Raw genomic sequence first — 27,048 nt, forward strand, 5'->3', positions numbered from 1 at the left:
TTGCTTAAAAAGAAATTCACTTTCCTTCGACGGTTTTTACTTTTTCAAACTTTGTGTGCGACTCTTTTTGTCTTTCGTTATTTTGCCTGCCTTGCCCCAAGTCTCTCCATCCCATCCCATTCCATCCCATCGCATCCCATGGGCCTGCAAGGCGAAGAAGGTCACGCCGTGTTGTAGATCATGAGGATCGGATCCGACAAGGCCCAGACCACGGGAGGCTGCTGACTGCTGCCCGCTGGATACTGAATGGTGGATACTGAATGGTGGATGGTGGATGGTCGCTTGGTCAAAGTCGCAGGCTAAGGCTAAGGCTGAGCTAAGTCTGAGCTGTGGCGGTGGCTGGGACTAACAAACACAACAAAGCAAAATCCACAATTGAATGCAATGTCTTGCATTGGCAATGAGCGCAGAAATACTTTTAATGAAAGTTGGCACTTTGCTTTTTGGGTTTTCTGACTTGCTTTGGGGGTTTCGTTTCGTGTCGTTTTGTTTTGTTTTGTTTCGTTTAGTTTTGTTGGTTTTTCATTTTTTGATTTGTGGCAGGCAACCGTGGAAAATAGACTCGTGGCAGGCAGGCAGGCGGGCAGGCAGGCAGGCTGTAAAGCGTTTTGCAAGTAGCTCGCTTGTCGGAGGTGTTTGCAGAGGCTAATTGGATGCGGACAATGGATGGTTTATTGTCGTCACTGGGGAAGATCCTTAATTGGTAAGAGGCCCCCATTGCGGATCTGCGAAGATTACAAAGTAAAGTAAAGTAAAGTAAAGTATCCGAAGTTTTGGATAATTTGATAATAAAATGTAGCTTCAGGCAGTGCCGGTTTTCTATGCCGCTGAAGCAAACGGACAAAACTGTCTATATAGCGTTCAATTTATAACATATATTTTTGGCTCTCGGCTTTGACGATAGAAAGGATAGTAAGGATATTAAAAATGCATAGTATTATAGATCACATTTTTCGAAAATGAAGTAGTATTACATTTGAGAGAGAGAAAGCCAGTCAGCCAAACGGAAAGTTCCCCGGCTATTTTCCCAGTCAAGAATATATGTACATACAAATGTAAATACTGGTACATACTTCAGGGAAACATTAAAGCACAGTACACCACCATTGATTATGCACTGGATCAACGTTGTTTTGTTGTTAATTCATCAGTAGAAGAACCTTACATTTTTGTGAAAATAGATTGGAATTATTTACACCTACAGCTCTCTAATATCTGTGATCCGTAGTACATAGTTCCTTATGGTAGCATTTTGGGCTATTTTAAAATTAAAGATCTGTTTAGTTGCTTTTGAGCTTTAATAACATCGCTTTTAATTACACGCTGTTGCCGAGCGCTGACTGCAGTTTGTACATTGTAAATGGTAAATGTTGCATGTAGTTTGTGTGTGTTGTGGTGGGTGGAGGGTGTGGATAGATTAACGTGTGCGTTGGTCCCAGTAAAAGAGTCCCTCAGAAGTCACCGTTTAAAAGTTTACAACGTGTGGATGGACACTGTTTTGTGTCCAAAGTGTCTTCATCTGTGTGCTCGTGTTTAGTGTTTTTCTTCTTTCTTTTCGTCCTTCTGTGGCGGCGGATCCTCCTCAGAGGGCGGGGCCTCCTCCTTTTCCTCTTCCTCGATGCCATTGTGCAGCTTGGACCAACGGGGAACTTGGAAGAGAGCCCAGAAGGGAATCACCATCATGACCAGCAATGAGCCACCGCCCATGATCAGCTTCTGTCCGGCCGACAGTGGGAATCGTGGTGGACCAGCAATGGGGGCATGGTGACGCACTTGTGTCACGGTGACGGGCCCCTTCTGTTTCAGTAGCAGAAGTTTCCGCATCAAAGTTGAACTCATGGCGAACGCTGTGCGAGAAGCCATGAAGCACAGAAAAAATATGGAAAATTTGGGAAAAAACTTACACAGCTGTTCACTCGTGTCTGAAAAAATGAAATTGAGCCTATAATTCGGCTTGACAGCTGAACTGACTGATTACAGCAGAGTCAGGAGTCAGGCCTACTGCGACTTGAGAGTTGAGGCAACCAGGAAACAGTTTGACAGGGTTCAAATGCTAATGAAAATGGTGCCTGCACTCGCTTTTAATTCAGTTTTAGTTGCGCTGCGTCTGAGACAAAGCATTCGAAAAATTATGGTAACTCCATAGGCAATCGGCTGCCCGGGCTGGAATTATTCACAGCCACCAAGTGAATTTACAATTCACATTTAATTTAATGCACAAATTTGAATTTGCTTTCCCGCCCAACAGTAGCGGTGCTGGAAAGCGGCTTGCAGTCAGCTGTTGGCTCAGTATCGATAGTTTTGCAAACTTTAGACAGAAATATCGATAGTGCTAGTGGGGGTATTCCTCCCCGTCTTCTTAGTAAATTGAATGTTATTATTTGCAATGAAATCAATAAACACAAAAATTTTAATGTATTACCAGCGTTGTATGCTGTTTTTGCTGCTAATTGTCAATTGTCTTAATTGATTTGTTCGACAACGACATCTATCGACATGGAACAAAATTTCATCGATAGGGAGCCAGGTCACCTCTAATAAATATCTGTTTCAAACCAAAACAAACAAATATCTGAGAAAATGCATGATAAGTCCACAGGAGACGTCGGCTACGAGCGCCAGCAAGGGTGAGTAAGTCGGCAAACACCCCAAGAGCATTTACTGAATACAAATATCACTTTTGCAGTGGCCCCCAAGCCGACAGTCATCAAGCGCGCATTACGCAGATTGAAGAGTTCATTAACGAAGTCCTGAAACGTGACCTCAGGGAACTGGAGGACTGGATCGGGCAATACAACCAGGAGATCATGGAGTATGTCCAGCTAAAGAACACACTGCAGACATTCGACGCCCACCTGCCTGAGGGATACAAGACCCAAGTGAACATTGGCAGCAACGTGTTCATGCAGGCGCGCGTCACGCAGATGGACAAGATCCTGGTGAACGTGGGCAAGGACGTGTTCCTGGAGATGAGCAGGGCGGAGGCGGAGAGCTTCAGCGATGTGCGCATCAAGATACTCACCAAGGAGGCGGATGTCCTACGCGATGAGAGCATAAAGAAGCGGACGCAGATCAAGATGTCTCTGCTGGCGATAGGCGAGCGGGCGAAGCTGATGCAGCAGGAGGTGCGTCAGTGAGCAGCGTTTGTCGGGTAGGGTGGGGGAAATAGTAGTTTTACACCAGCACAAAGCTTACTTCATTTCGATTACACTTGGACAGGTAATTTACAATATACGCAAAATTTAATGTACACGATGTTGGCCGAATGGTAGATGGGATTTAACTAAATTGAAATGGAATGTGGATTCGGGTGCTGTTCCTACAATGGGCTATCCGAGGATTGTGTTGCTTTGACAGGGATGGACTTTCTTGACTTCAATGAGCTGCCGCTTTGCCCAAGCTCGACTGATTTTGGGGCACTGAGTGGTCATTGAGCCTTTGGGAGTGGACGGCAAGGCGCTGCGATGTCCGTGCCAGGATGCGCATTCGGGTGGCCATGTGCTGTATTTTTCCATGGGAAGAAATTAGTTAGTGTCATGTCGGCCAGGGGATTGATTCGGGCACTCACTTCGTCGCCAATCTGTGGGGCCACGCGGGCACAGTCCGGCCGCGGCGACAAGGTTTGAGGGGACGTGGATGTGGTACGGTGGACGGCCTGCTTGACCCTTTGTATCTCGTTCTCCAATAGGGAATAGTCCTGGTGCAGGGTCCTGTACTCATGGACCAACGTCTGGTTCTCCTCCATGAGCAGCTTGATGTGCTCCTCTGCCCGCTTCTCGCACCGCCGCCTTGCCTCGTCCGACCTAATCTGTGCATCCTTCCACTGGCGGAACGAGCTGATGATCTGCTCCTGCTTTTGGATTACGTCCGCCTGCTGCCTGTCAGTCCACACGGAATCTGCTCTTAGATTAATGCACATCCATCCAGACGTCATACTTACTTCAGCTTGCCCCTCATCTGCTTGCATTCGCTCTCGAACTCCCGAATCTGCTGGTTCATTTCGATGTTGGCCACCTTCAGCTGCTCGACGTCCTCGCGGTGCTTTTGCTGCCCCTGGTTCACGTGATCCTGCAAGTTTTGAATAACCCGCCGCGAATTGGTCAGCTCCTTTTGGCTGATCTTCAGCTGGTCGCAGAGCGCCCGCTCGCGTCCTGCGGCTTTGGCCTCCTTCTCTTTTAGCGCCGAGATCTCCTCCCGCAACAGATTGCGCTGGGAAAGACAGCTTGTTAGTGGATAGTTGGGGATATTTCAGATGGAGTTTCAGAATCGACTTCCTACCTCTGTTGTGATATCTTCCAGCTTGTTCTCCCCCTTACAGACAGACTCTTCAAGGCTCTGCTGGCGCTTTTTGGACTTCTTCAGCTCCTTGCACTGCTCCTCGTAGGTCCCCTCGAGCTTTTCGAGCTGCTTGCAGAGTTCCTCGCGCAGTTCTTCACGGGTCTTGAGCAAGGAGGCCATCTGGCGCAACTTGTGTTGCTGTGCACCTGCGATGGAAGGTAAGGGAAGAGAAGGGAAGGGATTAATTCTCTCGACCATCTTTCTCTTCATCGAAACTGACTGTGTGTCTGCCTGAGGGTGTAAATCTCCTCCTTGAGTCCTTGGTTCTCGCTGAAATCGGAGTAGCTCTTTATCATGTCGTGCAGCTCGATAACTTGGGCATCGCGATCTGCTAGCTTTTCCTGCAGGCTGCTTATCTGGCAGGACAAACGCTGGTTCTGGGGTGGAAATGGGGGCACAGATTAAAGAAAGTGAAGGGTTTAACAATGCAGTCAATGCAGTCTGGGGCTTTTGTGTCTGGTGTTTTGGTTTGTGTGTGATTGAGGCCAACTTGTATCTCTAGTTCGTTGTTGATCCGGGGCGGTTCATCGAGCTCCGAGTACTGCTCTGATTCGGGGTGCTGTTGCTGTTGCTGCTGCTGCTGCTGCTCCACTTGCTCGGTCAGCTCCTCAAGGTCCCGCTTGAACTCATCGATAATGCTCAGATAGTTGTCCCGCGTGGCCTGCAAGATCTCCGATTGGGTTTGGCAGTGGAGTAGGGTGTGCTCAAGCTCCTGTCGATGGGGACAGTCCGCAGCCTCGTCGGTCTGGAGTACATGATAGGGGGAAATGGAGAGTGGGACACTGGCTCTCTGCTAGGCTGGGGGCTTACCATGGCAATGCTCAGAATGCTCTCAGAGATCTGTAACGTGTTTCTTGTTGCTGTTTACTTTAAATTGTTTTCGGAGCCGTGTGAGTGGTGCACCTTTCGTGTGGTGTTAGAGTCATTCATGTTGCACAGACCCAAGAATACATATATCCGAGACGAATTTTGCCTTCATTACCGTTTCATTTCATTTCAATAATATTGCTATTAAAACTTTGTCACGAAAATAAAACCAAATCGAATTGATTGACTCTGCCTCCGCTCCTCCCTCCACCATCCGCCCTCTACACTCAGCCCACTCACACTCCCTCGCACAAGGTGGCAAGGTTTCGGGTTTCAAAGTTCTGTTTCTTTGGCACTTCGGCAACACGAGTCAAACAGTGCAAACAATTAAGGGGGCGCGGGAGTCGGAGACCCCCTCGAAGGTTGTCTGTAGTTTTATAGACATTATTATATTTATTCCGCCCCTAGCCTCGCCTGCCATGGCCCGACTGTTTGACACGATTTGAAAATAAAGCTACCACGGCTGCCAGGGTTTTACATACGAGTACGTATACGTATATTATCGCTGAACTGAGACGTCAGTCAGTCAGTCAGTCCGTCTGCTGGATTGGATTGGATTGGATTGGCGCAGGGGAAGCGTGGCTACGCGTACTTAAAACACTTTTAAAGGCACATTATGATGGAGTAGGAGGCGAGGGAGTAACCGTAGCGAGCGATCGGAGTCCTGCTGAATATGCTAGATAAAGGAATGTGAAAATCGATTAAGACAAATGGCGTGGCTTGGCTTGGCCTGGGGGCAATGAATTGTTATGATTTGTTGAGGCCCTCCGAAGCTTCATAGCAGAGGGTTCCGTTCCGTTCCAGTTGCAGTTCCCCCCCTCCCCTATGTACCCATCAAAAGTTATCCCATCCTATTCAACACCTTTCACTGCCTCAGGTTGCACATTTACAGTTTTCCCACCCCCTGCCCGAGCCGGACTGGGTTGGTTGCACTTCCCGCCACTCGAAAACAATTTACACTTTGGGCCAACTTATTCCGACGTATCGCCTGCGCGGCTGTCAAAAATGAATGAGCGAAAAACTTTTGGGCTAATTGCACACCCTCCCCGTTGCCACCAGACCAGGTTGAAACACTTCGCGGCATTCGTTTTCGCGCGCTTTGCCACCTGGACTACAACTTAACGTGAGGTGAGTGGGTGGGTGTCGAAGGCGAAGGCAAAGGCGAAGGCGAGTTCAACTAATTAAGGCTCGTAAATTGTCTGTTTTACGTGTTTGTTTAGCAGCGCGGGCTTATAATGTTCACGGAGCGGAGTCCCGTGCCGTCCGTGGATTTGTTTCACCCGAATAAACAGCAACCAACGACGGATGACGGGATTCTGATATGGACTGCGCTTCCAAGTGCCGACGGCTCCTCGACTGTTTCCGGAGCTGTCTGTATTTGGCCCTAGCTGACTATGATAGAGATGATCACGTGAAGGGGTGCTCACCGATAGATCATCGCCTTTGTCTCTTAATCTTAATCTTAATCTTTGAAGGTCTTCGAGAATCGCTAAATGCGGATGCAGGGATCTTCGCCATTAGGAGGTTCGAAAACATTCCAGGACTAGTTCATATATGTATGTATGTACATTTGTTTGGTTTCTGACTCTGAAATGGAACAATTTTTGCTGTGGATTCAGTGTGGAGCCGTGAGGCTCGTGCTCCCGGGCGTCACGAGCACCTCTAGTATTCCCTCCACTCATCGATACGGATATCACAGTTCGCCTGCCTCGCGTGTCGATTGTGGGGTAAATAAATAACACGAAACGAAACCTATTTCCGATTCCCCAGTGGGACGCGGAACCGGAGAAGGAAGGAGGAAGGAGGAAAGTTCCAGATGAACTTACAGTGGAGTTTCCTCAATAAACACATTCGCAAGCGATTTGTATTTGTCGCATGTAGACAGCAACGCGGGGGGCCGTGAAATGAAATCTTTTACTTTTGGCTCGTACAAACTATATGGGTAAATAAATCAGACGACTCGAATGGGAAATACATTGTTGTCATATTCCAGACTGGATACAAACATAAGTACCAGGGAGGAGGTGCATATACATCGGTGCACATAAGGTTTCTGGCTGTAACTCTAACTCGAACGGGAATGTCATTTGCCACATAGGACATTTCCAAGTGTGCCGAGGGAGTTGCATGTACTTTTGGCCTCAGAGGCGTCGCCTGTCTCAAAATAGTTCAGGTTGCAGTGATAGCCTGATAAAGCTTTTGTTTCCTTCCCTTCCTCCTCGCCATTTCGTCACGATCCCCAATAGAGCGACAGATTTATGTACACGTATAAACATGCCTTACTTATGGTATATATATTTTACAAGTCAATCCCTCTGCTTTTTGGCGGGAAGAACCGTTTCCTCGACAAATAAATACACTTGGAACTTTTTCTTTAACTCGGCGTGCAACGAAAACTGTAAACTCAACTTAACCAATCTTAATTTATCTAGGCTTAAGTAAATTGTTTCGATGGGTCAACAAGGGACCCAGTTACTTGGAATTTCTGGTCTTTGTTGCTGGCTTCGTCGAAGCTTTCGATGTGGGTTTCGATGATTGTTTCGACTTTGTTATACGAGTAGCTGCAGGTTTGTCTTTGACGGGCCCTGTTGTATGGGGTGGAGTTTTTGTGTCGCTTTGCTGCATTTGATATGACATGTTAATAATAATAAATGGCTTTTGTTTGGCAGTCGAGGCCATGTGATACTCACAGTTTTCAACAGCTGCTGCTCCTCCAAGGCGATGTCGTCCTTTTTTTTGACATATAATTCATTAATGACATCACAGAATGGGTTGTCCGTTGAGCTTGCTTCATATATCCATTTGTACGTGAAGTCTGAAAAGCCCTGAATAAAAGCAAAGCGTTTTTATGGTTTTATTCAGCACACGAAGAATGTTCTGTGAAGCAATAATATATTTAACATGGTCACTCAAAAAACCCGAAAATCTCCCAGTACTCGTGGAGTTTCTAAAACTCGGACTAAGCTTGAAATCTGCGATAGACTCCTTTATAAGTAGTATATTTTGTCTGTCAAGGTCTTGCTTCGAGACTGTATATGAGTACATACATATAAGTGGCGTATATTTTGTGTGTATTTCAATGGGAAGGTCCACACAGACCCAAAAACGCATTGTAAGTAAAAGAATTTCCATATAATAAATTATTTAAACAATTGACATATCATTTTCATTAAATTTGAAAACTGTTAACTGCTATTAACCTAGGAAATTTCTGTCCTATGCGACATGTCCCGTGCGAATTTTAAAAGCCTTTTTATACAAAACATTGTAAAATAAGTCACTCCTGAGGCAATATTCACTTTTCGCTAAATCGGCGTTTGAATTTTTGACCGCAAAACCAATTCTGTTCTTGTGCCCTGAGAATATCTTTGGATCTTTCAATTATATTGAAAAAAAATTGAAAATTGCACAAATCAACCGAAGCACCAATTATTGGGCTAATTAAGGGCTGTATACTCGTGGTAAGTAAATATTATCGTCAAAATAAATACCAATTTTATATTGCATTTTTACTTTAAATGTGTACGAATGATCCGTGCGATATTTTTGCGGAAATCCCCACACATATGTAAATTTATGTGATGTAGATATATCATATTGTTACCCAATCAACTCACCATCTCGACAAATTTATCGGCTATACCTTTGAGAATTTCTGTGCTCCTAGTGGTTATTGTACTTTCCGATTTAAGCCGGGAGATTAAATCTGAAATGTTGAAAGAAGTCAATCTATAGGGAGGCAAAGCCGTTGATAAAAGATCAAAAATACTCACCGTTGTTTTCGGATATCAGACGTAGGTAATTGCCGTGCATTTCCGTGGTGGCATTGTTGAAGGTCTGCAGGTGACGTCGCAAAGACTCCAGGGACGTTCCGTCCGGATCCGGAAAAACTAAACTCATCGGAGTGGTGTAGGGATCAGAGCCGGGCTTATTCGCGTCGTACCGAAGCGCCCTCAGATGGTTTCGAACATTTTCAAGGTTCCGCGTGGCTTCAACGAGTTCTTTGCTCTAAAAAAATGGTGGAACTCAGAAACAAAGGAGCAATAGTAGGGACAAATAGTGGGATATCGCTTACAAACTTCTCGAAAAAGGCGTAAAGACGATTCCGGCAGGCCTCCATGGACTGGAATTCATGCCTGCTGTGCAGCTCCAGCAGTTCGTTCAGTTCCGCATCAAGTATCTTCAGAATTTTGCTTTCCTGCTTATCTTTCACCGAGAGATTATCCAGAATGCAGGAAGCAACCATATCTCCGACCTTCTTCACATCATCCTTCGGCATCTCGAAGAACGGCGCAGGCTGTGGCACATTCGCAAGGCACTCCGTGATCTCCTGCAGCTGGTTACAAGCAATTGGCAACAGTGCATTAATTGACTTCATTTTGTGTTCTTTCTACTCTTGTGTTGATCGGTTGTGTATTATTGTATTGTATATTATATATTTTTTGTTTTATATTGTGTATTGTATTTTATTGTTTGTTATATTCAGGAGTCACATGAATTTTTCTACGTATCAAACAAAACAAATTGACTTAAAACCGAAATGAAGGCTGATCAAAGTTGTCGATCAAGTCGATTAGTTGATAAGAAAATGTGCGAGTCTATAAATAAAATAATATTTATGTATGCAAATACATGCATGTTTCCTACAGTCAGTCCCAGTCGCAGTCCCAGTCCCAGTCACTGTCACTGTCCCTGTCCCTGCAGGGACATGGGATCACCCTCCCTTCCACTTACCCGCTGATTAAGCTGGGCAATGCATTGGTCCTTCAGGATGAGCTTTTGCCTGGCCGTCTGGACCACCTCGTCGAGGGCACAGAGCTGGGACTTAAGATGGCAGGCCTCATCGTGCTTGGAGGCCATTTCGTTTACCAGCGATTTCATGCATTCCGCCATCTGTAAGAAGGAAATGTTCAAAGGGACGAGTGAACCAGAAACAAACAGAAATCATAGCGCAACAGAAATCTTAAATTTATTAAGGCAATTTCATGAACAGCATCGGTAGTAACTCGAATAGGGTATCTTCAATGGGGTGGTGGGGGACTGGACGAGGCATTGCGGCAGCACTGGACGCATTCGCCATCGCTCTATGGGGGAGTACACACCGATTGAGTGAAGCGACTTGATCGCTGACCTGCTCTATATCTTACCTTTTCGCTCTCGCTCTCCGGATGACGCTGCTCGCGGGTTATGCCCAGCAGCTGGTTAACAGTCAGGGTCTCCAGTTCAATATTTTTCGTGTCCCAAACGTCCCGGTGATAGGCATTCTGCAAGAGCTTTATGATTGCGCAGAGGTCCTTGCGCAGCTTTCGGTTGTCTTCCAGCGTCTGCTGTTGCTCCCCATTGACCGACTGGACGCATGCCTTGACCTTTTCGTTTGCCTCGTCCTCAAGTGCCGACAAGTTGGTAAACATGACGCTGTTGACGTGCAGTAGGAAGTCCACCCACTCTTGGAAAGTGACCAGACGCAGCTGGAGTGGGAGGTACTGCAAGAGAGATTGGGTGTTAGCCGTTAGCCGTTAGACGTTGAGTGGAAGGCTTCCATTTTTTAGCCTCTCAATGGTGGTCTCAATACCTTTTGTCCGCCCTGAGTGTCATGGCTGTCGATCTCTCTCAGCCGATTGAGGAACATCTGGTTCAGCTCGAGATTTATCCGGGTGGCTTCGCCGTTTCCCACAGGCAGTTTTTCCAGCAGACGGTGATAGTGCTCCGTGGCTATGGGCTCAGTGATGCCATTACACTTGGAATGGGTGTTGTTTTCTTCATCGAAGAGGCTACTGCTGCATTGCTTCAAGTCATCGCACAGTTTTCTGTCATTCCCTGTGTTCTTCTGTGGAGCCTCTTGGCTTTGCTGAGCTAGCAGATGCTGCTGAACATCTAGCGATTGCGCAGCCGGCTGCTGCCCCGAGGTCGTGGCCGTCTCCGGACTGGAAAGTCCCATAGACTCTGCGTCCAAGACGAATCCTCGTTTGTCGCTCATGTTTCGACGATATTGCGATTACGATATCCGCGTTCGTTTCAAGTAACATTCAAAATTTTATATTCTGGCCTAGTTCTACTCTCTGAATGGAATCCGGAGAAGTGTGTATGTGCCAGGTGCTGTTTTCCAGTTTCGAGATCAAACGTTCACTTCGAAAGGGGAATCTCAAGGCACTGCTGATGGGCGAGATTCAGGTGCAGTTTTCCGCTCCTAAGGTCAGCTCTACGCGCACACACGATTCCACACGCACGCAAATCAGCACAGAGAATCGCGAAACGAAACGAAACGCAACGCTAAGAAAAAGCTCTGCTCTGCTCTGAAAATAATACTACTTTAGTATCCGATTCGCCAGAGCGCCGCCCAGACGAACCTTGGCAGCGACGTCAGCGGCAACGCGGCTGCGTTGCGTTCATATCTTTTGTTTGCGGTCTTCTGACGTAGCAAGTAGTTTTGTTTATTTGCGAGTGTATTTATCTGGTTCTGGTTTTCCTTTTTCTGCCGCTGTGCTTTGCTGTGCTGTGCTGTGCTTTGCGACGATTATTTCATGCCCCGCACACGCGTTCGCCACACAGGTATATTTCAGGTAGACTGATTGAGTCCGCACACTGAGCGCGTCTCAGTGTGGGGCAAGGTGTATTTACGCAGGGTGATCCATTTCCACGAAGGTCTCCTACGAAACTTGCCTACTCGTATATGGCTTGATCACGGACCTAAACCCCGATCTTCGCTGACAAATATTTCTCAAGCGAGGTACACACTTTATATATTAAAACGAGCAAGGGGAAACAAAGAACACTCAAAATAATATGGAGTAGCAAACGCAATTTAAAGTTTAGAGCGCAGCACCTTACATAGATATGCCTTGTGTGAGCGACTCCCGCTCTTTCTAGCTCCTCAGCTTATCAGCGCGTCGGATCGATTCGGATCATCGCCCGAACAACACCACTCGGTATTTACCCAAAAACTTAGAAAAGCAAACTTTCTGTTTCGGGCCCCAGTGTATCGGGGGGAAAATGCAAATCATTGATATTTACCAAAATTGCGGTTGCCGCTCGGTGGTTTACGGCTTTTGTGGTGGTGTTACTTCTCTATGGCTACATCTTCCTATAACCAATTTATTTGTGAAGTCATTTGGATGGCTATTTGCCTTTGGGTAAGCCTATTTGCACGGTAGTGGTGGAAAAAATGAGCAAATACTTATTTAACTAGAATATGGACTTACATTTGTTGCACAACCGCTGATAGAACAAATGGAGGTGAGCTATGTGTGGTATGTACTGGCTTGTACTATGTACTGATAAAATATCATAGGAGAACTCTAAAGATACCATAACATATTTTGATCTTTCAAAACCTTGGAAATACCACATACATACTCGGAATTAACATAAACTTTCAAAACTTTTGTAGAACGATTTAATGGTTTATTCCAGGTACTATTGTATGATTTGAAGCCGATCCGATACTATCCTACTAGCCGCATCTTACACCTTCGGATGTGATGCCTCTTCTGCTTTGATCCCAACGGTATATAATCATACAACCCTCTAATAATACATGAAGACACTCAAGTTTGTGATGTTGGGTGCGAAGATCTTAGGATTTAAAAAAGCCATAACCGCTATCCTTAGACCAATCTGGGCTTTTATTCCTAGTCAAAGATAGACAACAAATGTTAAATGTTAACGCTCATACACGTTTAATTTATATATATTTTTCATGAGTAAGAAGAACAAAAATGTATGTACAGATTTAAGATCGCGTTTGTTTGTTCGGTGTTCACTTGTTTTTCGTATTTATCCCATTCAAAATGCATCATCCTTTGCGTCCTACTTAATTCAAATCTTCTGCATTACACAAGTTTTGCATATGTGAATACTTTGAATATATCCATATACATATGCATGTATCAACTAATAGATAAAACAACTTTCATACAGATTATCATAATCACTTCTCTTCATAAAATACATTTGCTTTGGGCATTCGTTAGGCATTCAAAACATAGAGATGGGTACAGGGTATATGTATCTTTAAAATATTTTCATTCTGTTCACATGAATCTCAAAATGTTGTTTGAATATATTTGCAAGGGGATTTTGCTTTGGGCAGACATAGAAATGTACATCAAACGCTCACTATAATTAATAATTCATTTATAAATTTATTACTTTAGCTATATTTATAATTATTAATATTACTTTTCTTTCCTTAGAGTGCTTCTCTTGCATATCCTTTTGTTATTTCTTTGCTTAAAATTAGGCCTTGCATTATGCATTACATCCTTATGTTGCTTTGCCTACGGTACGATCTTGTGGGTTGATGCGTCTATGTAGGAGTGCGTGAGGGTGCAGTGTATGTAGGTTCGGGCTTATTGCTATACATCGTGTGTTATCCGCGAAAGAAAATGACCAAAAACAATGCTTTAGAATATCAAGAAATATATTAGGGTTAATAGTTAGGTTTCTGAGAGACTTGCCATCCTCAAAAGCAATGGTAAACTGTTCAATTTTGAATGTCACAGGCATACAAAATGTTTCAAAGATAACTGTTGGTATGGGGGTGGGGGCTGGAAGTCACGTAATCCTTGGTCAAAAATAGTATTACAGCTGTGATTTGGGTGCCTGCCTGTTTGCTCTCCTGTTGGCCGAAATGGTTGCAATCTAATGATGAGTATGATCTGGATCCTGCCTGTACCGGCCTAAGCCAAGTAAATGTAGACCTTTCGGTCCTCTGGTGATCGCTGTAGGTATTCACGTTCGATGAGACCTTCAATGCGCTTCTTGATGAACACTGGCGAGGGCAAGAACCGTGACTTCAGCTGCGTCGTCACATCCGAAACGAGCAAATTGTGCTAAAACCATTCAAGACACTCCCGTTAGCATATGTACATATTTAAAAAATACAACAGCTTATATATACTCACAGCCATTCGCTTGCGCGCCTTCATAATGCGTACAATGGCTGCTTCAATTTCGTGCTTCCGGTCCTCGTCCACTTTGCCGCGCGTCTCCTTGCGCTCTGGCTCTGATTCGCCCTTGGCGGCCACTGTTTGTATCTTCACTCTGCAAAGTAGTTCGGAATCAAAGAAATTAGTCCCCGTACCCTGTTTAGATTGATTCCAGCCTTCAGCTTACCTGTGAAACTTTGATACAAAGGCATCATTCACATAAAACTCATCTGAGGGCTCAATTTCCTTCGTTTTCGTTTTGGAATTTCGCACAAGCAAACGCTGCGCTGGCTTGCCCATTGACAGCGATTGGAGAGCTCTCACCAGCTCTCGTCCGGGTATGTCTGTCTCTTGTTGGATATCGTCGTAGGTGAGGACATCGCGATTGTTGAACAGTAGCAAAACACACATCTGCAGGGATACAAAAAGTTAATAATGGCAAAAGCACGCGATTTATATGTTCACTGAATCTTACCTGGTAGGTGGACACTTGCAGAATATGCTTGCGCGTTGTCGTGGGCACAGTGCACCCGGTTGAACTAGAGCTGGGTGCATCTTTGTCCTTGTCGCTGTCGGCAGCTTTGCGGCCATAGAACACGGCATTGATGTAGGAGGTTCCTGAGTTGAATATGGGGTTACAAATGTGTAGTGGATGACCATCGCGTTAAGGCTTACCCATTTGCGGTTGTAACGTAAGCTGGCGTCCAGAGTGCTTGTTTAGATAAAAGCTCTTGAATATCTCAAAGGCTTCGCGGGGCGCTACAGGTATGTTGCAGTTGGGCGTCGCTGTCTGTTTGAGATCGTATGAGATTTACGGCATGAGACGTGAGACAAAAGACACTTACCTGAGTGGGCCAGAATCCAGTGGTTAGTATGCGTACCGTCAGCTCGACACCCACCAAGGACAAGTTATTGTTAATTACATAGTTCTTGAACTCATCCATTATCGTGTTGGAGACGGACATATCCTTGAACATACCCTCGAGCTTTGAGGTAAATTGACAGCCGCATTCAGTCTGCAAGAGGGGAAACACATATGTGCATTCATGAATGTAAAAATAAGAATTGGTTAGTGGTTAGAGGACGCCAACCTTTAGTTTGGATATCATGTTCTTTTCGAAATCATCTGAGACTGATTTATTGAGCAGCAATCGCTTGGCCAGATGTGTCTTGTAATAGCGCTCGAAGACATCCTTCTCCAGGAGGAATCGGAACAGCACCATTGTCTTGTCCAAAATGGATTCGATCTCCTGCTCGCTCATCTGTAGTGGGATGGGGGGCGGCCATTAGTCTGAACAGAGATTTTAGACTGCTTTGAATACTCACTCCCTTGCCGCCCTTTTTCAGTTTGTCGTCGATGAATAGCGACAAATATTCGGGGGACTTGTTGTTCAAGTTAAGGAAATGCTCGAAATCAGATGAGATCACCTTTTTGAAAATGCGATCGTTGCTAAATGAGTGCACCAGAAACTGATCGAAACGATCTTTGAGATCCAGGAGGTTTTGCACAAAAGTTATGGGATTTGTGTTGCCATTTTCCTCCTCCTTGACCAGCATGCGTCCCTGTTCGCGCAAATATGCAGACATCGTGTCGGCTATCACCTTGAGACCCTCCTCCTTCAAGCGTGAAAACAGTTTGTATGTGCAAGCCAGGTCCTCGGTCTTTGAGTTCTTGATCATGTACACCACGCCAGAGTTCTCCATTTCAACGATCGGCCTCATGTGCTTCTTGATCAGCTCCTCCTCCACCACTCTCACGATACGTGGCTCCGTGTCCTTGTCCAGATAAAGAGCAGCCCGCGACGACTCTTCGGTGATGCGTGCCTCAACTTTCTTGATGTAAACGCCAGCGTTGTTCTCGGCAAGAAAGTTTTGTGATTCAAATTTGTAGAAGGCTGCCGATTGCGCCAGGAAGGGCTTCTCAAAGTCCTCCTCGTAGACAGTGCGCGAGTTGATTCCCAGCGTAATAAGCATCGTGCAGGCATTCTTAATGGCCAAATGGTTGATTGCCTCGCCATGCCGCTCTTCCATTACCATGCCCAGCAGCTTCTCGCGCAGAGCCTTCTGTATCTCCGAATGGCGAACCACCTGAAATGAGGAGATTAAGCGAACATATTTAGGACACGGCCACAAGACACATTTTGAAGTTGATGTAGGTGCTCACTTGATCTCTGAATAGAATCAATCCCAGATTATATACATTGTCCACTTCCCGCTGCTGCACGTAAACCCTGTCCATATACATGAGAATGTCGCGTATCATCACCATGGAGGTCTGGTGGTCTGTCCAGGCTTGGTTTAGCTTGGGTAGGAAATTGCTGTGTAGGCTCTCCAGCACCTCTTGCCGCACCTTAAGTTCGAGGTGCTCGGAGACGACTTCTCTGAGGCCATAGTACAGTCGATTGCCGTGCTTGTGGAGCACCATGTTGTAGGCATTTCGATACAGCTGCTCGAAAGACAGGCCCGAGTTGTTCTTCTTCTGTATCTCCTGGATGGCATTCTTTAGGCTGGCCCAAATGGTCTCCACATATTTTTCGTCCATTGAGGCCTGAAAAATAGATAGCGGGAGTCGATTAGATTTGACTTTCCTGTGAGTGCTTTCGCTGCTACTGAGATATAGGCTAACATTGAAGGCTCTTCGCTTGTACTCGGGCAGCCAGAGCGGATACTTTTGTCCGATTTCCTTCAACCGCGACACTCCTGCACTCTCGTGGGGCGAAACAGGTGCTGCCTGAGAAGATCGGTTGGATCTGGCGCTGTTTTGAAGGCCTGGCTGTAGAAAATGCACTGACTGAGGCTGCGGGGCAGCTATACTTCCGGGAACGTTTAGACTATGATTGTTGTTGGGGACACGAGTGTGACGGTGCCCTACAATGGAGCGATGAGATCGGGAAGCTGCCCCATTTTCTGCACTGCCGCCGCCTCCGCCTTCTCCAATGGTCACTTGAGGGAAGTTATTGGAGCCAGCAGCAATGCGGCTGTGGTAATGGCCGTGAATGTTTAGATTGTTCAGAGGTTCCGGCGGCTGCAGTCGGGGATCTCGTCTGTGCATTGGTGGCAGTCGCGAGCTGTAGCGCCAACGGGTCCCGTGGTGCTCGCCAGCAATGTTGTCCCGTTCCAAGTCCTGCTCGTGCGGCTCCTGCCGCTGTGGTTGGACGCCTCGTTGCTCCTCGCCCAACGCCAACGACGACCGACGGTTCTGTTGGCCCGCTGGTGCCGTGCGTGAGCGGCTTCTATCTGTCGACCTAATGATGACGGCTTCTTCAACATTCACCAAACCAAATTGTCTATCGAGCCGCGCAGAGTTCTTTTCTAGCCTTTCACCCGGTTCTCCTCATGCACAATCTTGCTGTGCGTCTAGTACGAACTAAATTTTTCGTATAAACTACGATGGGTTTTTTGTTCTAATTTTTGCCTGACAGAATTTCGAACGGAATTGTTAGCAGGTGTAGGGTGTGAGGTGTTAGTGTTGTGATTACTGGGGGGAGTCTGGATAGTCCAGGCAGCAACGGACTGCTGGGGTTGTGCCAGTTGGGGAAAAGTACTATCTTATCGAAAAATTGTGTCTGCTCATGCAAAACCAATCACCGTGTGGGCGGGTAGGTCTCAAACAAGAAGTTCCGCGAATATACTCGCCCGGAATTAGCGTTTCGGTTCCGTTTTGACTTACCGGAAAGGCGCGTATGCGCATTTTCCCCTCCTTTTTTGGAGGATTTCCCCTTAGATTCATGATTTGTAGGCGACGACACTGCTCCTCCACTTTTTCTGTAGTCCGGTCTCTGGAGCAGGTGAGCTGCTGCAGAAGCTCTGTACGCTCGGCGCTCGCCCAATCAACGGATGCGGGGGCGGGCGGGCGTTGGCAGATGCGGCGATACAGGCGGCTTTTATCCAGACGTCAATCTCGTAAATCGTTGGACAATCTTCGGTACTTCTATGGGCAAAACGAAATCTCAAGTTAATATCTGCGGTTTCCAAGGGTTATATATTTAGCGATTCAGGGTATGTACTATAAAGACAGCTGAGGAAGCCCCCAAGAGCTGGTATCGACCGGACGGGTGCGAGATGTGTCTACCATGAGTTCACTTCTACATTCCGCCCAAAATGTTAGGGTGTCACTATTCAAATGTGCATGGGAGCGTCTATTTAGAGAGCCAGCGGATTCGCAATGCCTTGCCCTCGCGGATGCTCGCATCCCGCAATGAAATCCCAGCCCAGCCCGTCGACCCAAAGCGGATCGGCATCAGCGGCTGCAGCTGCACTTCCTTTGTTGCAGCATATCGATGTATCCACTATCCCCCATATATCCCTTGTCTTGTGTCTTGTGGATCTCTCCACGAACAGCGGCAGAAGGCGGAATGAAGCGAAACGAAGAAGAAACAGAAAAACTCACACGGCGACAAATAATTGTTATGTATGTGCGTGCGATGCAGGCAGCTGAAAATGGAGGTCCACCAATGGCACTCGTGGTTCAAGCATAAAACCAAATTTTAAACAAAACACTATATGCAAACGAAAGTCCTTTTGAATTTTCACTAACTTTCCTGCTGTTTTCTATAGTTTTTTTTTCTATTTCACTTTGTCATGGAAAATACTGGCCGAGTGTGTGTCAGAGCGTAAGAGTGCTGTTTCTCTCTCCAACAGTGTTCGTGCGTGTGTGTGTGTGTTGTGTGTGTGTGCAAGTGTGTTGTACCTCTGCTTTCTCAGCGGCGTTCCTTTTTATGTTCTGTTCCCTCAAGTAAATCTGTTCTCGAATTGTTTCACCTTTTCACACCGACAACAAAAGTTGACCACGAAATTAAAAAATTTTGTTGCAATTGCTTTGCACATTTACGTTGTTTATCAGTGTGACCGCGGACTTACTGATAAAATATACCGCTTGACCCTTAAAAATATACCGAAATATAAAGTGACCGCACAAAAATATTTTCTGAAAATGTGAATACCAGACGTCTCGTCTCTAACGTGTTTTGTCATCGCTGACAAATCCACAGCAGCGACCTTTTTAATGCATGCAACAAGATTGTTAGTTCAGAAAGTGGCCGATGATAAGTATGCATTTCATGTCAATTACATGTATTCGACATGATTTTGAAATGTAATGTTTAGCAGTAAAACAAAAAAAATTATATCTTCTTAATTACCCAAAAAAAATATATTTCCAAATTTCTAAAATAAATAAAAGGTCTGCGTCATAAAAATGTTGTCATAGTATTACCATAGGGCTTAATAGTTTGATACGATTCTAAGAAAGATAATTAATAATAAATAATGTAAAGAATTTGTACTTGCTAAAAAAGTTTTTATACGAATCATAGCTGAAATATTTCCATAATTAAAGTTTCAGCTTTACCTGGAGAGCCAGCAAGTGAAAGCTCCGCTTAACAACTAATTACCCTGCGGCAAGGTCTCCCGACAGAATAATATTTTAATTATGACAACTTGAACTGCTGTAACGACTGTTGTAAGTGGATATCCAGGACCGGCTGCCGCATGTGGCTTTCTTAATTGGCCAGGCGCACTGCCTGGCAGGGCTTTGCTGATAAGCAAATTGGTAAAAATTTACAACGAAATTGTGAGTTTAATTTGTAAATAAATTCTTCGACCTCCTCCAAGCTCCAAGCTTCCAGCCCAAGGCCCAAGGCCCGTGCCATGCGCACTTTCACCGCGCCGCAGTGTTGGCAGCCTGTTGCTGTCAGCCTGGCTGTCGGTGTGGCAGGCTATTGTGGTGCATTCGCTGTACCTTTTGCTTCATTTGGCGCATTTGCCGTACGTTGTGCGTCGAAATTAATTAGTCGCACTTCATGTTCGTGCCCGCCGCTGCGTAGGTGTTCGTCTACCCTACGGGGGAGTGGTCCAAGTGTATGCCATCAATTTATGCGTACAATAGTTATTATATTGCGATGCGCCTGGCATTAATTACAAGTCAGGTACTTCAACATGAATGTTGCCGCACCGCGGGTGCAACAGAAAACAAAAACTACAAAAACTACAAAAACTACTCCTAAGCAGCGAATACGAGTATGTGAGTGGAGTGGCTGTGTCTCTAACAGTGGTCTCCAGCGATAATCGTGCACCATCGCTACCACTCATATTCACACCAGGCGCACTCGCGGCAACAAGGACAATAAATCATCTTACAAGCATCGAGTGCAGACAAATTCCCTGAAATTTGAATAAAAATCAAAATAAATGCACACAAAACACGAGTCCGGGAGTCGGGGCCGTAAAAGGCATTCATTGCCTGAAAGGCAGCCGCATCAATATGGAGCACAGCAACAACAACAGCAACAACCACAGCCACTGCCACTGCTCCTCGATGTCGGCATTATGAATAACTTTTAAATTTGAATGTGAAATAAACGCTTTGTCTAAGCGGGCTACCGTTAGCAACGTGCTGCTTGGGATTACCTCTTGCCTCTGCTGCAGTTGTTGCCAATGATTTATGCAGCAATATTTGATGAAATATAGTACAAAAGGCGCACAGCAGCAACAGCAGCAAAAGCAGCAACAACAAAGATAAATTGCCGCACGCTAAATTGTAAACTATATAAGGTTTAAATGCAAAGTGTGTTGCATGCTTGTGTTGCACACTGAATGTTTACATAACGTCCGGCAACGAAAACCGCCACAAATCGTTATCCTGCACTGCCTTCAAAGCACAGAGCTGTGAGCAGAAGCACCTTCGCTGCTCGTTTAATAGCACTTCAGAGCACCATAAGGTATTGTAAACTAAAGTAAAGTCCTCATAGGTAAACCATTTTGAACGGACCCACCGGGAATCCCCCGGATCTGAATTTTTACTGAATCTAAGGAACAATCAATCTGCTAACTTTGGAGTCACAGCTTGCTGGTCTCCGTGCGCACCGGGCCGGTCAGTGCAATGCATTCGATCTCCACAAGGGCGTCCATCGGCAGCTTGGCCACCTGGAAACAGCTGCGGGCCGGAAAGTCCTTATTGAACACTACAGAGATAGATAAGCAAGCATAATGAGAATAATAGTCGTAAAAGTTTACACCAGAGAATAAACACACATATGCATGTACATATAGTCGCTGATAGTCGCCGATAAGCCGCTACGATTGCCTTATCAAGCGACATCGACCTAAAGCCAGAGACCACACTGCACTCACCCCGCTTGTACACCTCGTTGACCGCACCAAAGTCGTTCAGGTCTTTGAGGAAGACTGTGTTCTTGATCACCTTATCCACGCCGGAGTCGGATGCCTCCAGTATGGCCTGCAGATTCTCCAGCGCCTTCTCTGCCTGCTCCGTGGGGCCGCCAGGGACCAGTTTCATCGAGTCCTTGTCCAGGCCGAGGCAGCCAGACACGTAGACTGTGCGATCGGCCACCACTGCTTGGCTAACAAATAAATAAATATAATTATCGATTGATCGGGGCACAGGGCACTCGGAGCTGTCTATCTCCGTGCTCACTTGTAGGGCGCCACCGGCTTGGCGGCGTTCACGGTGCTGATCAGCTTCCTCACAATTGTCGACATTTTAGTTAGTGATTAGTGATTTAAAAGCAGTGTGCAGAACCTCAAGCTGAGTTGTGGAGTGATGGAGCCGCTTGCCGCTCGCCGCTACGTTTGTTTTTTCCAGCAGAAATGGAATGTTATCAGCACTCAGCACTTGCGCTTGGGGAGAGTGAAAAAGAGAACGCAATGCTCAATTTTGCTCTGCTTTGCTCAAATTTTCGAGCAGGTGTCGAGCAGCAGAGTTCAGGTAAAAATTATGTAAAAATAATGTAAAAATCTAAATCATTTGAAACAAATAACATCACAATTCGGGATCAAGAAATAATAGTTTACAATTTTTGGACAAAGGCAGTATTTTACAGTGGCGCAGCCACTAGCGTTCGACGGTCAAAGTTGTCAAAATTCTCGTCACTGTTACTAACTACACCTGTTTAGTTTTACATGTAAAATATAATTAAAATAGAAAACAAATTTCCACCCCACCATGGAAAAAAAAACATTAAAAGTAAATAAGAACCGATTTCCAATTTATTGAAATTTAGCTGATTTAACTAATTGACATATCATGTCATCAACTTAAACATAAGAAATAAAAAATACAAGAACAAATATTTTTGATTTCGATTGTTGTAACTTGTTGGGTGAATAATAGGACTAACTACTGTAATTACTGTTCGTATACAAATAAATTTTAATAAATATTCTATTCCACATTTTCAATACACTTGATGTTCGCCGACCAGTCCAGAGTCCGTCCAGTGTGCCGCCATGTACCACGGAGGAGAACAAGTATACCCTGCCGATCCGCAGCCCGATGTCCTTCCATGGACTAATGGACTCGTACTAATACTTGTGCGTATGGTGTAATAACTTAATTAACATTTTTGCTTGGGATTATTAATTCGCGATCAGGAAATTTGGGTCGCACTCGCTTTCTCTAGCAGAAGTGCAGCCAATATTTGATTTAACGCCATGAAAAATGCATGCCATGTCACTGTGCCACGCCCCCATACACCGCCCCGACTAATTATTTATTATTTGGAAATTGCTGTCTGTCAGCCGCTGTCAGGCAGAGGCAGAGGGCAAAAAGAAAGCCCTGCGAGAGTTCCCGTTTCAGAATATTTACGCATCCCAGAAAATACCAAAAGCACAAGCAAAAGCACCAAAAATACGCTGTAATTATATATTATGTACGAGTAGTACGAGTATGTGGAAGAGGATCTCAATATGCTGCAAAGGGTCTTAATCCCAGCGAACTGAAACCTCGAACCTGGATTGGGTGCAGCCTCATGTGGCAGGCAGTCTGCGCTGCAGCGTAGGTGCAACGCAGAGTAAAGAGAACACGCCCTGGAAACGCCGCCGAAAGATTGATTGCAGACGCTTTGTTGTTGTTGAGGCTGGTGGTGCCGGCCAACCCACGAAGATGCCCCGAAATGTTGAAAAAAATTCGCTGCCTCTGCCCGGAGCATTTTAATGTCGCATTTGAGTGCATTAATTACTTTATATGATCCACTTTATGAGCATAAAATATGCACGTCCCCGGATCGGAAAAAACCAATTTTACAGGGGAGACTTGAGACTTGACTGAGGTCTCGCACTCGGAGCAAAAAGGCTTCGTGGGTGTTGCAACGGCTGCCGACTTCGACTTCGACTTTGACTCAGACAAAATCAACATTGATATTAATTAGCTGGAGACGACGAATATTGATTTATATGTACATATATATATACTCGTGTGTATGTAATCTACCTTATTTAATGATGGCCCCTGGCCTTTACAAACAATTTTACATTAAATGCTTTAATAAATAAAGCTCTAAATAAGCCAAGCAGAAACGAGAAGATGCCATATAATTACCCACAAATAACAAATTGCCTCTGAGTTCCAGCAAATGGCAAGGTGTGCATTAAGAAAGGGCCGGCCCGGGCCGGACCAGAGCCGAACCCGAAGCAGGGCCCTCAAGAATCCCAGGAAAGATCCCAGAACAAGTTGCTGGCTGTTCGATATTTATGGCACTTGTTGAAGGAGTAGCACCAGCCCCAAGCCCCCAGAGCCTCCGAGATCATGTCCGTACCCATACGATTTACGACAGGTGCGGATTCGGTCCCTGCAGGGCACGGCCCAGCTAGCGGGCCGAACAGTCAAAAATAACATCTAAAATCGCTCAATTTCCCGATGATTTCGAATGATTTCCATTAGTCTATGATACCTTGTTGAAAAATCATAACCCGCACCTGATTACATCCGTTGCGAGATGATACAAAACTTTCCCTTTCGACTTGACATACTCCTGGGGATGGCTCCCCATCATTTTGTGTCTGCAATTTTTTATTGGCTCAAATAACTTCATTTGTTTAAAGCTTTATTGGAGCGCCGCCGGGTCCAGAGCGGACGCGGACGCTGACGATGACGATGGAGCCGATGCTGGGGCCGAAGCTGAAGCTGAGGCTGAGACTTTGGCCGGGGACAGGTCTCTCCATGGCGCAAATTACAACAATTTCTCAGCCAGAGCCAGAGTCAGCTACCGTCACCGCCACCGCCACCGCCACTTGCTGGTCTGGTTATTGGATACTCTATAATTTGCATGTGATTTTTATGACTCGCTCGATTTCCATGCTAAATTATTTGATTTTAATTTGCTGCGTAATTGCTGGGTTGCCACCATGAAAAGAGCCAGAAGCTGGCCAGGAGCGCAGCCTGGTAGCCACGTTGTCTAGGCCCACCTCTTGCCCATTAGCCGCCAGATTTATGTTTATGGCGCTATTGACGCGACTAATCCCGACGCGATGTCGGACCCCTCGACGCAAGGCTCAATTTGCTGGAAATAGAATGCAAGTCATTTATCCAAAGGGGGTGGAACACCTCCCCGAATCCCAAGGACGACTCGTTGTCTCCGCTGCATGAGGCAGTTACGTTTGCAATGATTCTAATGCTCCCATTGTAGAAATTGATGATGAGATGCCATTTACATATGTGTATGTATATATGTACATATGTTGAAACCAATAAAAAAGAAAGCTTTACGGGTGTGGCCTATCATGAACAGAATGTTTTTTTTTTTGCACTATCTCAAGAGGGCGCCAAGCATTTTGAGTCGGAAAAATAGAAGGAGATCGCGGATTAATGCACTTGCTAGAAATATAGAAGTTATATATATACATATTTATATATATTTGTCTCTATTAAAGAACATTATTTAAATCAATTTTGACAGACTTTTCATTTTTACATGCACCTAAAGCATTTTAATTGTTTATTTTGCAGCCCATTCGCTACCTTCTCGGCACTTTTCCTTTCTTTTTTCGAGTTCAACCATTCCAACCACTCATATTGACATCGCCCACACTCGGATCTGGCAGGGCAGCGCTCGAGTGGCTTTAATTGCCGCCGCTGCATCTGCACAGGATGGTAGGGCGGGGAAGTATCGAGCCGCAGGTAGAGTTGACATGCAACTGCCAAAACGATGCACAGCCACATTTTCCATTCGCGCAAGTGAAAATTGCACTTTAGTGCGCTTTCTGCTGTTTCCTCGTTAATTTGCAATGCAAAATAGTTGCACGATCCCGATCCAGATCCCGGCTTGCCGGCCGCAGTCGCACTCGCAGTCGCAGTCGTAGGCACACGCCCTAAACGCCACAAATGAAAACTAATGATTTTCACTTTATAACGCTGTGGCAGGGAACCAGGGGATGGGAGAGGAGGGGCTCACGCAAAAGTTGCCGCACGGAAGCGAATGGGATTGCAAGTTTGGAGCAGCTCTGGGCTTGCATGGAAAATTTGAAACCTAATCGCTGGCAATTAATTTGGTCCAAATGCAGTGAAAAGCGTTCCAAAACGGGGGTCGGGCTGAGGCTGAGGCTGGGCCTGGGTATGGGTCTGGCGCCCCCACAGTTGCAGCTGCTGCGCCGCAGCCGCACCACCCGCTGTGCATCGAGGTGGGTCAGTCGCATGTCCACCTGTATTGACTGGGAGCAGCGGCAGCCAACCGGACCCCATCGTAGCGGCATCTGTGTGGTCCACTGGCTCCCGAGTCTCTCCCGAGCCTTTCGATGACAAACGAACATTCAGTATCCAGCATTCAACATTCAGCATTCAACATTCAACATGGAACGTGCAACGTTCAATGTTCAACGTTCGACATTTGGCAAGTGGCCGACCGCTCAACGTCGCAGTCGGCGGGCAGGAAAATTGAAAAATTAACAAGTATGAAATGTGCAATTAAAGTGGGCTAGTCCCGTCCCCCACATTACCCAGTGGTAATTTGAGCCAGTCACCAGCCAGTTGTCTGCTGCATGCTGGCTGTTGCCTGCTGCCTGCTGCATGCTGCATGCTCCCTACTCCCTGCCTCATCCTAGCCAAGTGAGGATGACAACCACATGGACAACGCTGTCTACACCTGATCTGGAGGAGGCGCATTATTAATCCCATTTTAATTGCATCCCACTTGGGATGTTGGGATGGATGCCCCTGGCCGCAGGACCGCACTGGTGGCTCCTGCTTAGGTACTTGTTGTGGCACTTGGCGCTGCCGACTCCACGCCGATCCCCCCGATTCCCCGCTGATTAATGTGCGCCAATTGTGAAATAAATGTTTTGCTGCTGCGTCCAGCCTCGGATCGGTGCCGGGGGTTTCTCTCCCCACTCTCTAATTGAATTATTGGCAGGGGCGAATTGGCGGCAGACACATATTCATAAAGGTACGAGTACATATGGCTGGGCGGGGCAGAGGCCTTATTGATCGTTGTTTGCTCAGGGGCGGAGAGCCAGCAGGAGAGATCAAATCAAGGGGTGGCCCCACGAGACGCGTGCGAGATATTAAATCTCTAAAAGATTGTATATTGCGGAAAAATACATACCAGCATTTTGGAGATATTTCTGAGAGGTCAACGGGTGTTCGAAATCTGCTTGAAATTATTAATGGGTTAGCTCTCAGCTTTCAGCACTTGCAGGGGAACTGGGCTTCAGATTAGAAATGTTTCTCAAATGAAAGTGGAATTAAGCGATCACATAGAAAGCATCTAAAAAGAGCTGAGTCGATATAGCCAAGTCTCGTCTGTCTGACCTTCCATCTCCTGCAGGCATCAGTCGGAACCGCAAACATCGGACCACTATATAATATATCTGCTATATATTAAATTCAGTTGCATCGTTGTCTTTAAGTATCTTCAGTTTGGAAGCTGCTACTTGAAGCGTGTTATTGTGGCTGGCTGTTATTGCTTTCAGTGTGTCTGGAGCCCGTGGGTGTCTGTCAGCTATTCCGATGACTCCATTATGGCTGATTAGTTTTCATAGAACCAATGCGAGCAGTGGCCAACCATTCAGATTGCATCATGCGACCCAATTCGATCATATTTTCGGGCAAACATTGACTTATTGCGGCTCTTACAAGTACGAGTACGAGACAAGTATTTGCTGGATTTTTACCCATTTTGCCGTT

General features: G+C 45.9%; 5 protein-coding genes across 11 annotated transcripts; 1 reads left to right on the plus strand and 4 right to left on the minus strand.

The window, feature by feature from the left end:
* Positions 1-1,267: 1,267 nt before the first annotated feature.
* Positions 1,268-2,013, minus strand: LOC111081063. The gene is made up of 2 exons (XM_022376990.2): positions 1,905-2,013; positions 1,268-1,847 (listed from the first exon to the last, which is right to left on the minus strand). Exon 2 carries the CDS (start codon positions 1,837-1,839, stop codon positions 1,534-1,536), a length of 306 nt encoding a protein of 101 aa, XP_022232682.2. The 5' UTR covers positions 1,840-1,847; positions 1,905-2,013; the 3' UTR covers positions 1,268-1,533.
* Positions 2,014-2,513: 500 nt separating this feature from the next.
* LOC111081062 (protein UXT) lies at positions 2,514-3,270 on the plus strand. Its single transcript, XM_022376989.2, has 2 exons — positions 2,514-2,627; positions 2,687-3,270. The coding sequence occupies exons 1-2, from the start codon at positions 2,581-2,583 to the stop codon at positions 3,135-3,137; spliced, it is 498 nt and encodes a 165-aa protein (XP_022232681.1). The 5' UTR covers positions 2,514-2,580; the 3' UTR covers positions 3,138-3,270.
* On the minus strand, positions 3,165-11,747 carry LOC111081060 (interaptin). Of its 4 annotated transcripts, XM_022376986.2 has the most exons (12): positions 10,778-11,746; positions 10,353-10,688; positions 9,940-10,098; positions 9,281-9,541; positions 8,979-9,213; positions 8,823-8,911; positions 7,896-8,030; positions 4,559-4,715; positions 4,279-4,484; positions 3,941-4,209; positions 3,569-3,878; positions 3,174-3,501 (listed from the first exon to the last, which is right to left on the minus strand). In XM_022376986.2, exons 1-12 carry the CDS (start codon positions 11,180-11,182, stop codon positions 3,376-3,378), a joined length of 2,688 nt encoding a protein of 895 aa, XP_022232678.2. In that variant the 5' UTR covers positions 11,183-11,746; the 3' UTR covers positions 3,174-3,375. The 4 variants fall into 4 exon arrangements, with proteins under 4 accessions (XP_022232680.1, XP_022232678.2, XP_022232679.2 ...); XM_022376987.2 differs by lacking the exon at positions 3,174-3,501 and having other exon boundaries at positions 3,786-3,897; positions 10,778-11,747; XM_041595942.1 differs by lacking the exons at positions 3,174-3,501; positions 3,569-3,878; positions 3,941-4,209; positions 4,279-4,484; positions 4,559-4,715 and adding an exon at positions 7,476-7,824.
* Positions 11,748-13,610: 1,863 nt separating this feature from the next.
* Positions 13,611-18,981, minus strand: LOC111079105 (cullin-3-A). 4 transcript variants are annotated; one of them, XM_022376981.2, is made up of 11 exons: positions 18,823-18,981; positions 17,803-18,063; positions 16,297-16,680; positions 15,459-16,220; positions 15,224-15,394; positions 14,978-15,148; positions 14,808-14,922; positions 14,608-14,750; positions 14,320-14,543; positions 14,109-14,247; positions 13,611-14,036 (listed from the first exon to the last, which is right to left on the minus strand). In XM_022376981.2, the coding sequence occupies exons 2-11, from the start codon at positions 17,860-17,862 to the stop codon at positions 13,884-13,886; spliced, it is 2,322 nt and encodes a 773-aa protein (XP_022232673.1). In that variant the 5' UTR covers positions 17,863-18,063; positions 18,823-18,981; the 3' UTR covers positions 13,611-13,883. The 4 variants fall into 4 exon arrangements, with proteins under 4 accessions (XP_022232673.1, XP_022232676.1, XP_022232674.1 ...); XM_022376984.2 differs by lacking the exon at positions 18,823-18,981 and adding an exon at positions 18,523-18,729 and having other exon boundaries at positions 17,803-18,060; XM_022376982.2 differs by lacking the exon at positions 18,823-18,981 and adding an exon at positions 18,523-18,729.
* A 1,903-nt stretch (positions 18,982-20,884) lies between these two features.
* On the minus strand, positions 20,885-21,730 carry LOC111081059 (rutC family protein UK114). Its single transcript, XM_022376985.2, has 3 exons — positions 21,568-21,730; positions 21,264-21,493; positions 20,885-21,094 (listed from the first exon to the last, which is right to left on the minus strand). The coding sequence occupies exons 1-3, from the start codon at positions 21,630-21,632 to the stop codon at positions 20,970-20,972; spliced, it is 420 nt and encodes a 139-aa protein (XP_022232677.2). The 5' UTR covers positions 21,633-21,730; the 3' UTR covers positions 20,885-20,969.
* Between the last annotated feature and the right edge of the window lie 5,318 nt (positions 21,731-27,048).

This window comes from Drosophila obscura, unplaced genomic scaffold (assembly GCF_018151105.1).
Source record: "Drosophila obscura isolate BZ-5 IFL unplaced genomic scaffold, ASM1815110v1 contig_9, whole genome shotgun sequence".
In the NCBI taxonomy this organism is placed as follows: Eukaryota; Metazoa; Arthropoda; class Insecta; order Diptera; family Drosophilidae; genus Drosophila; species Drosophila obscura.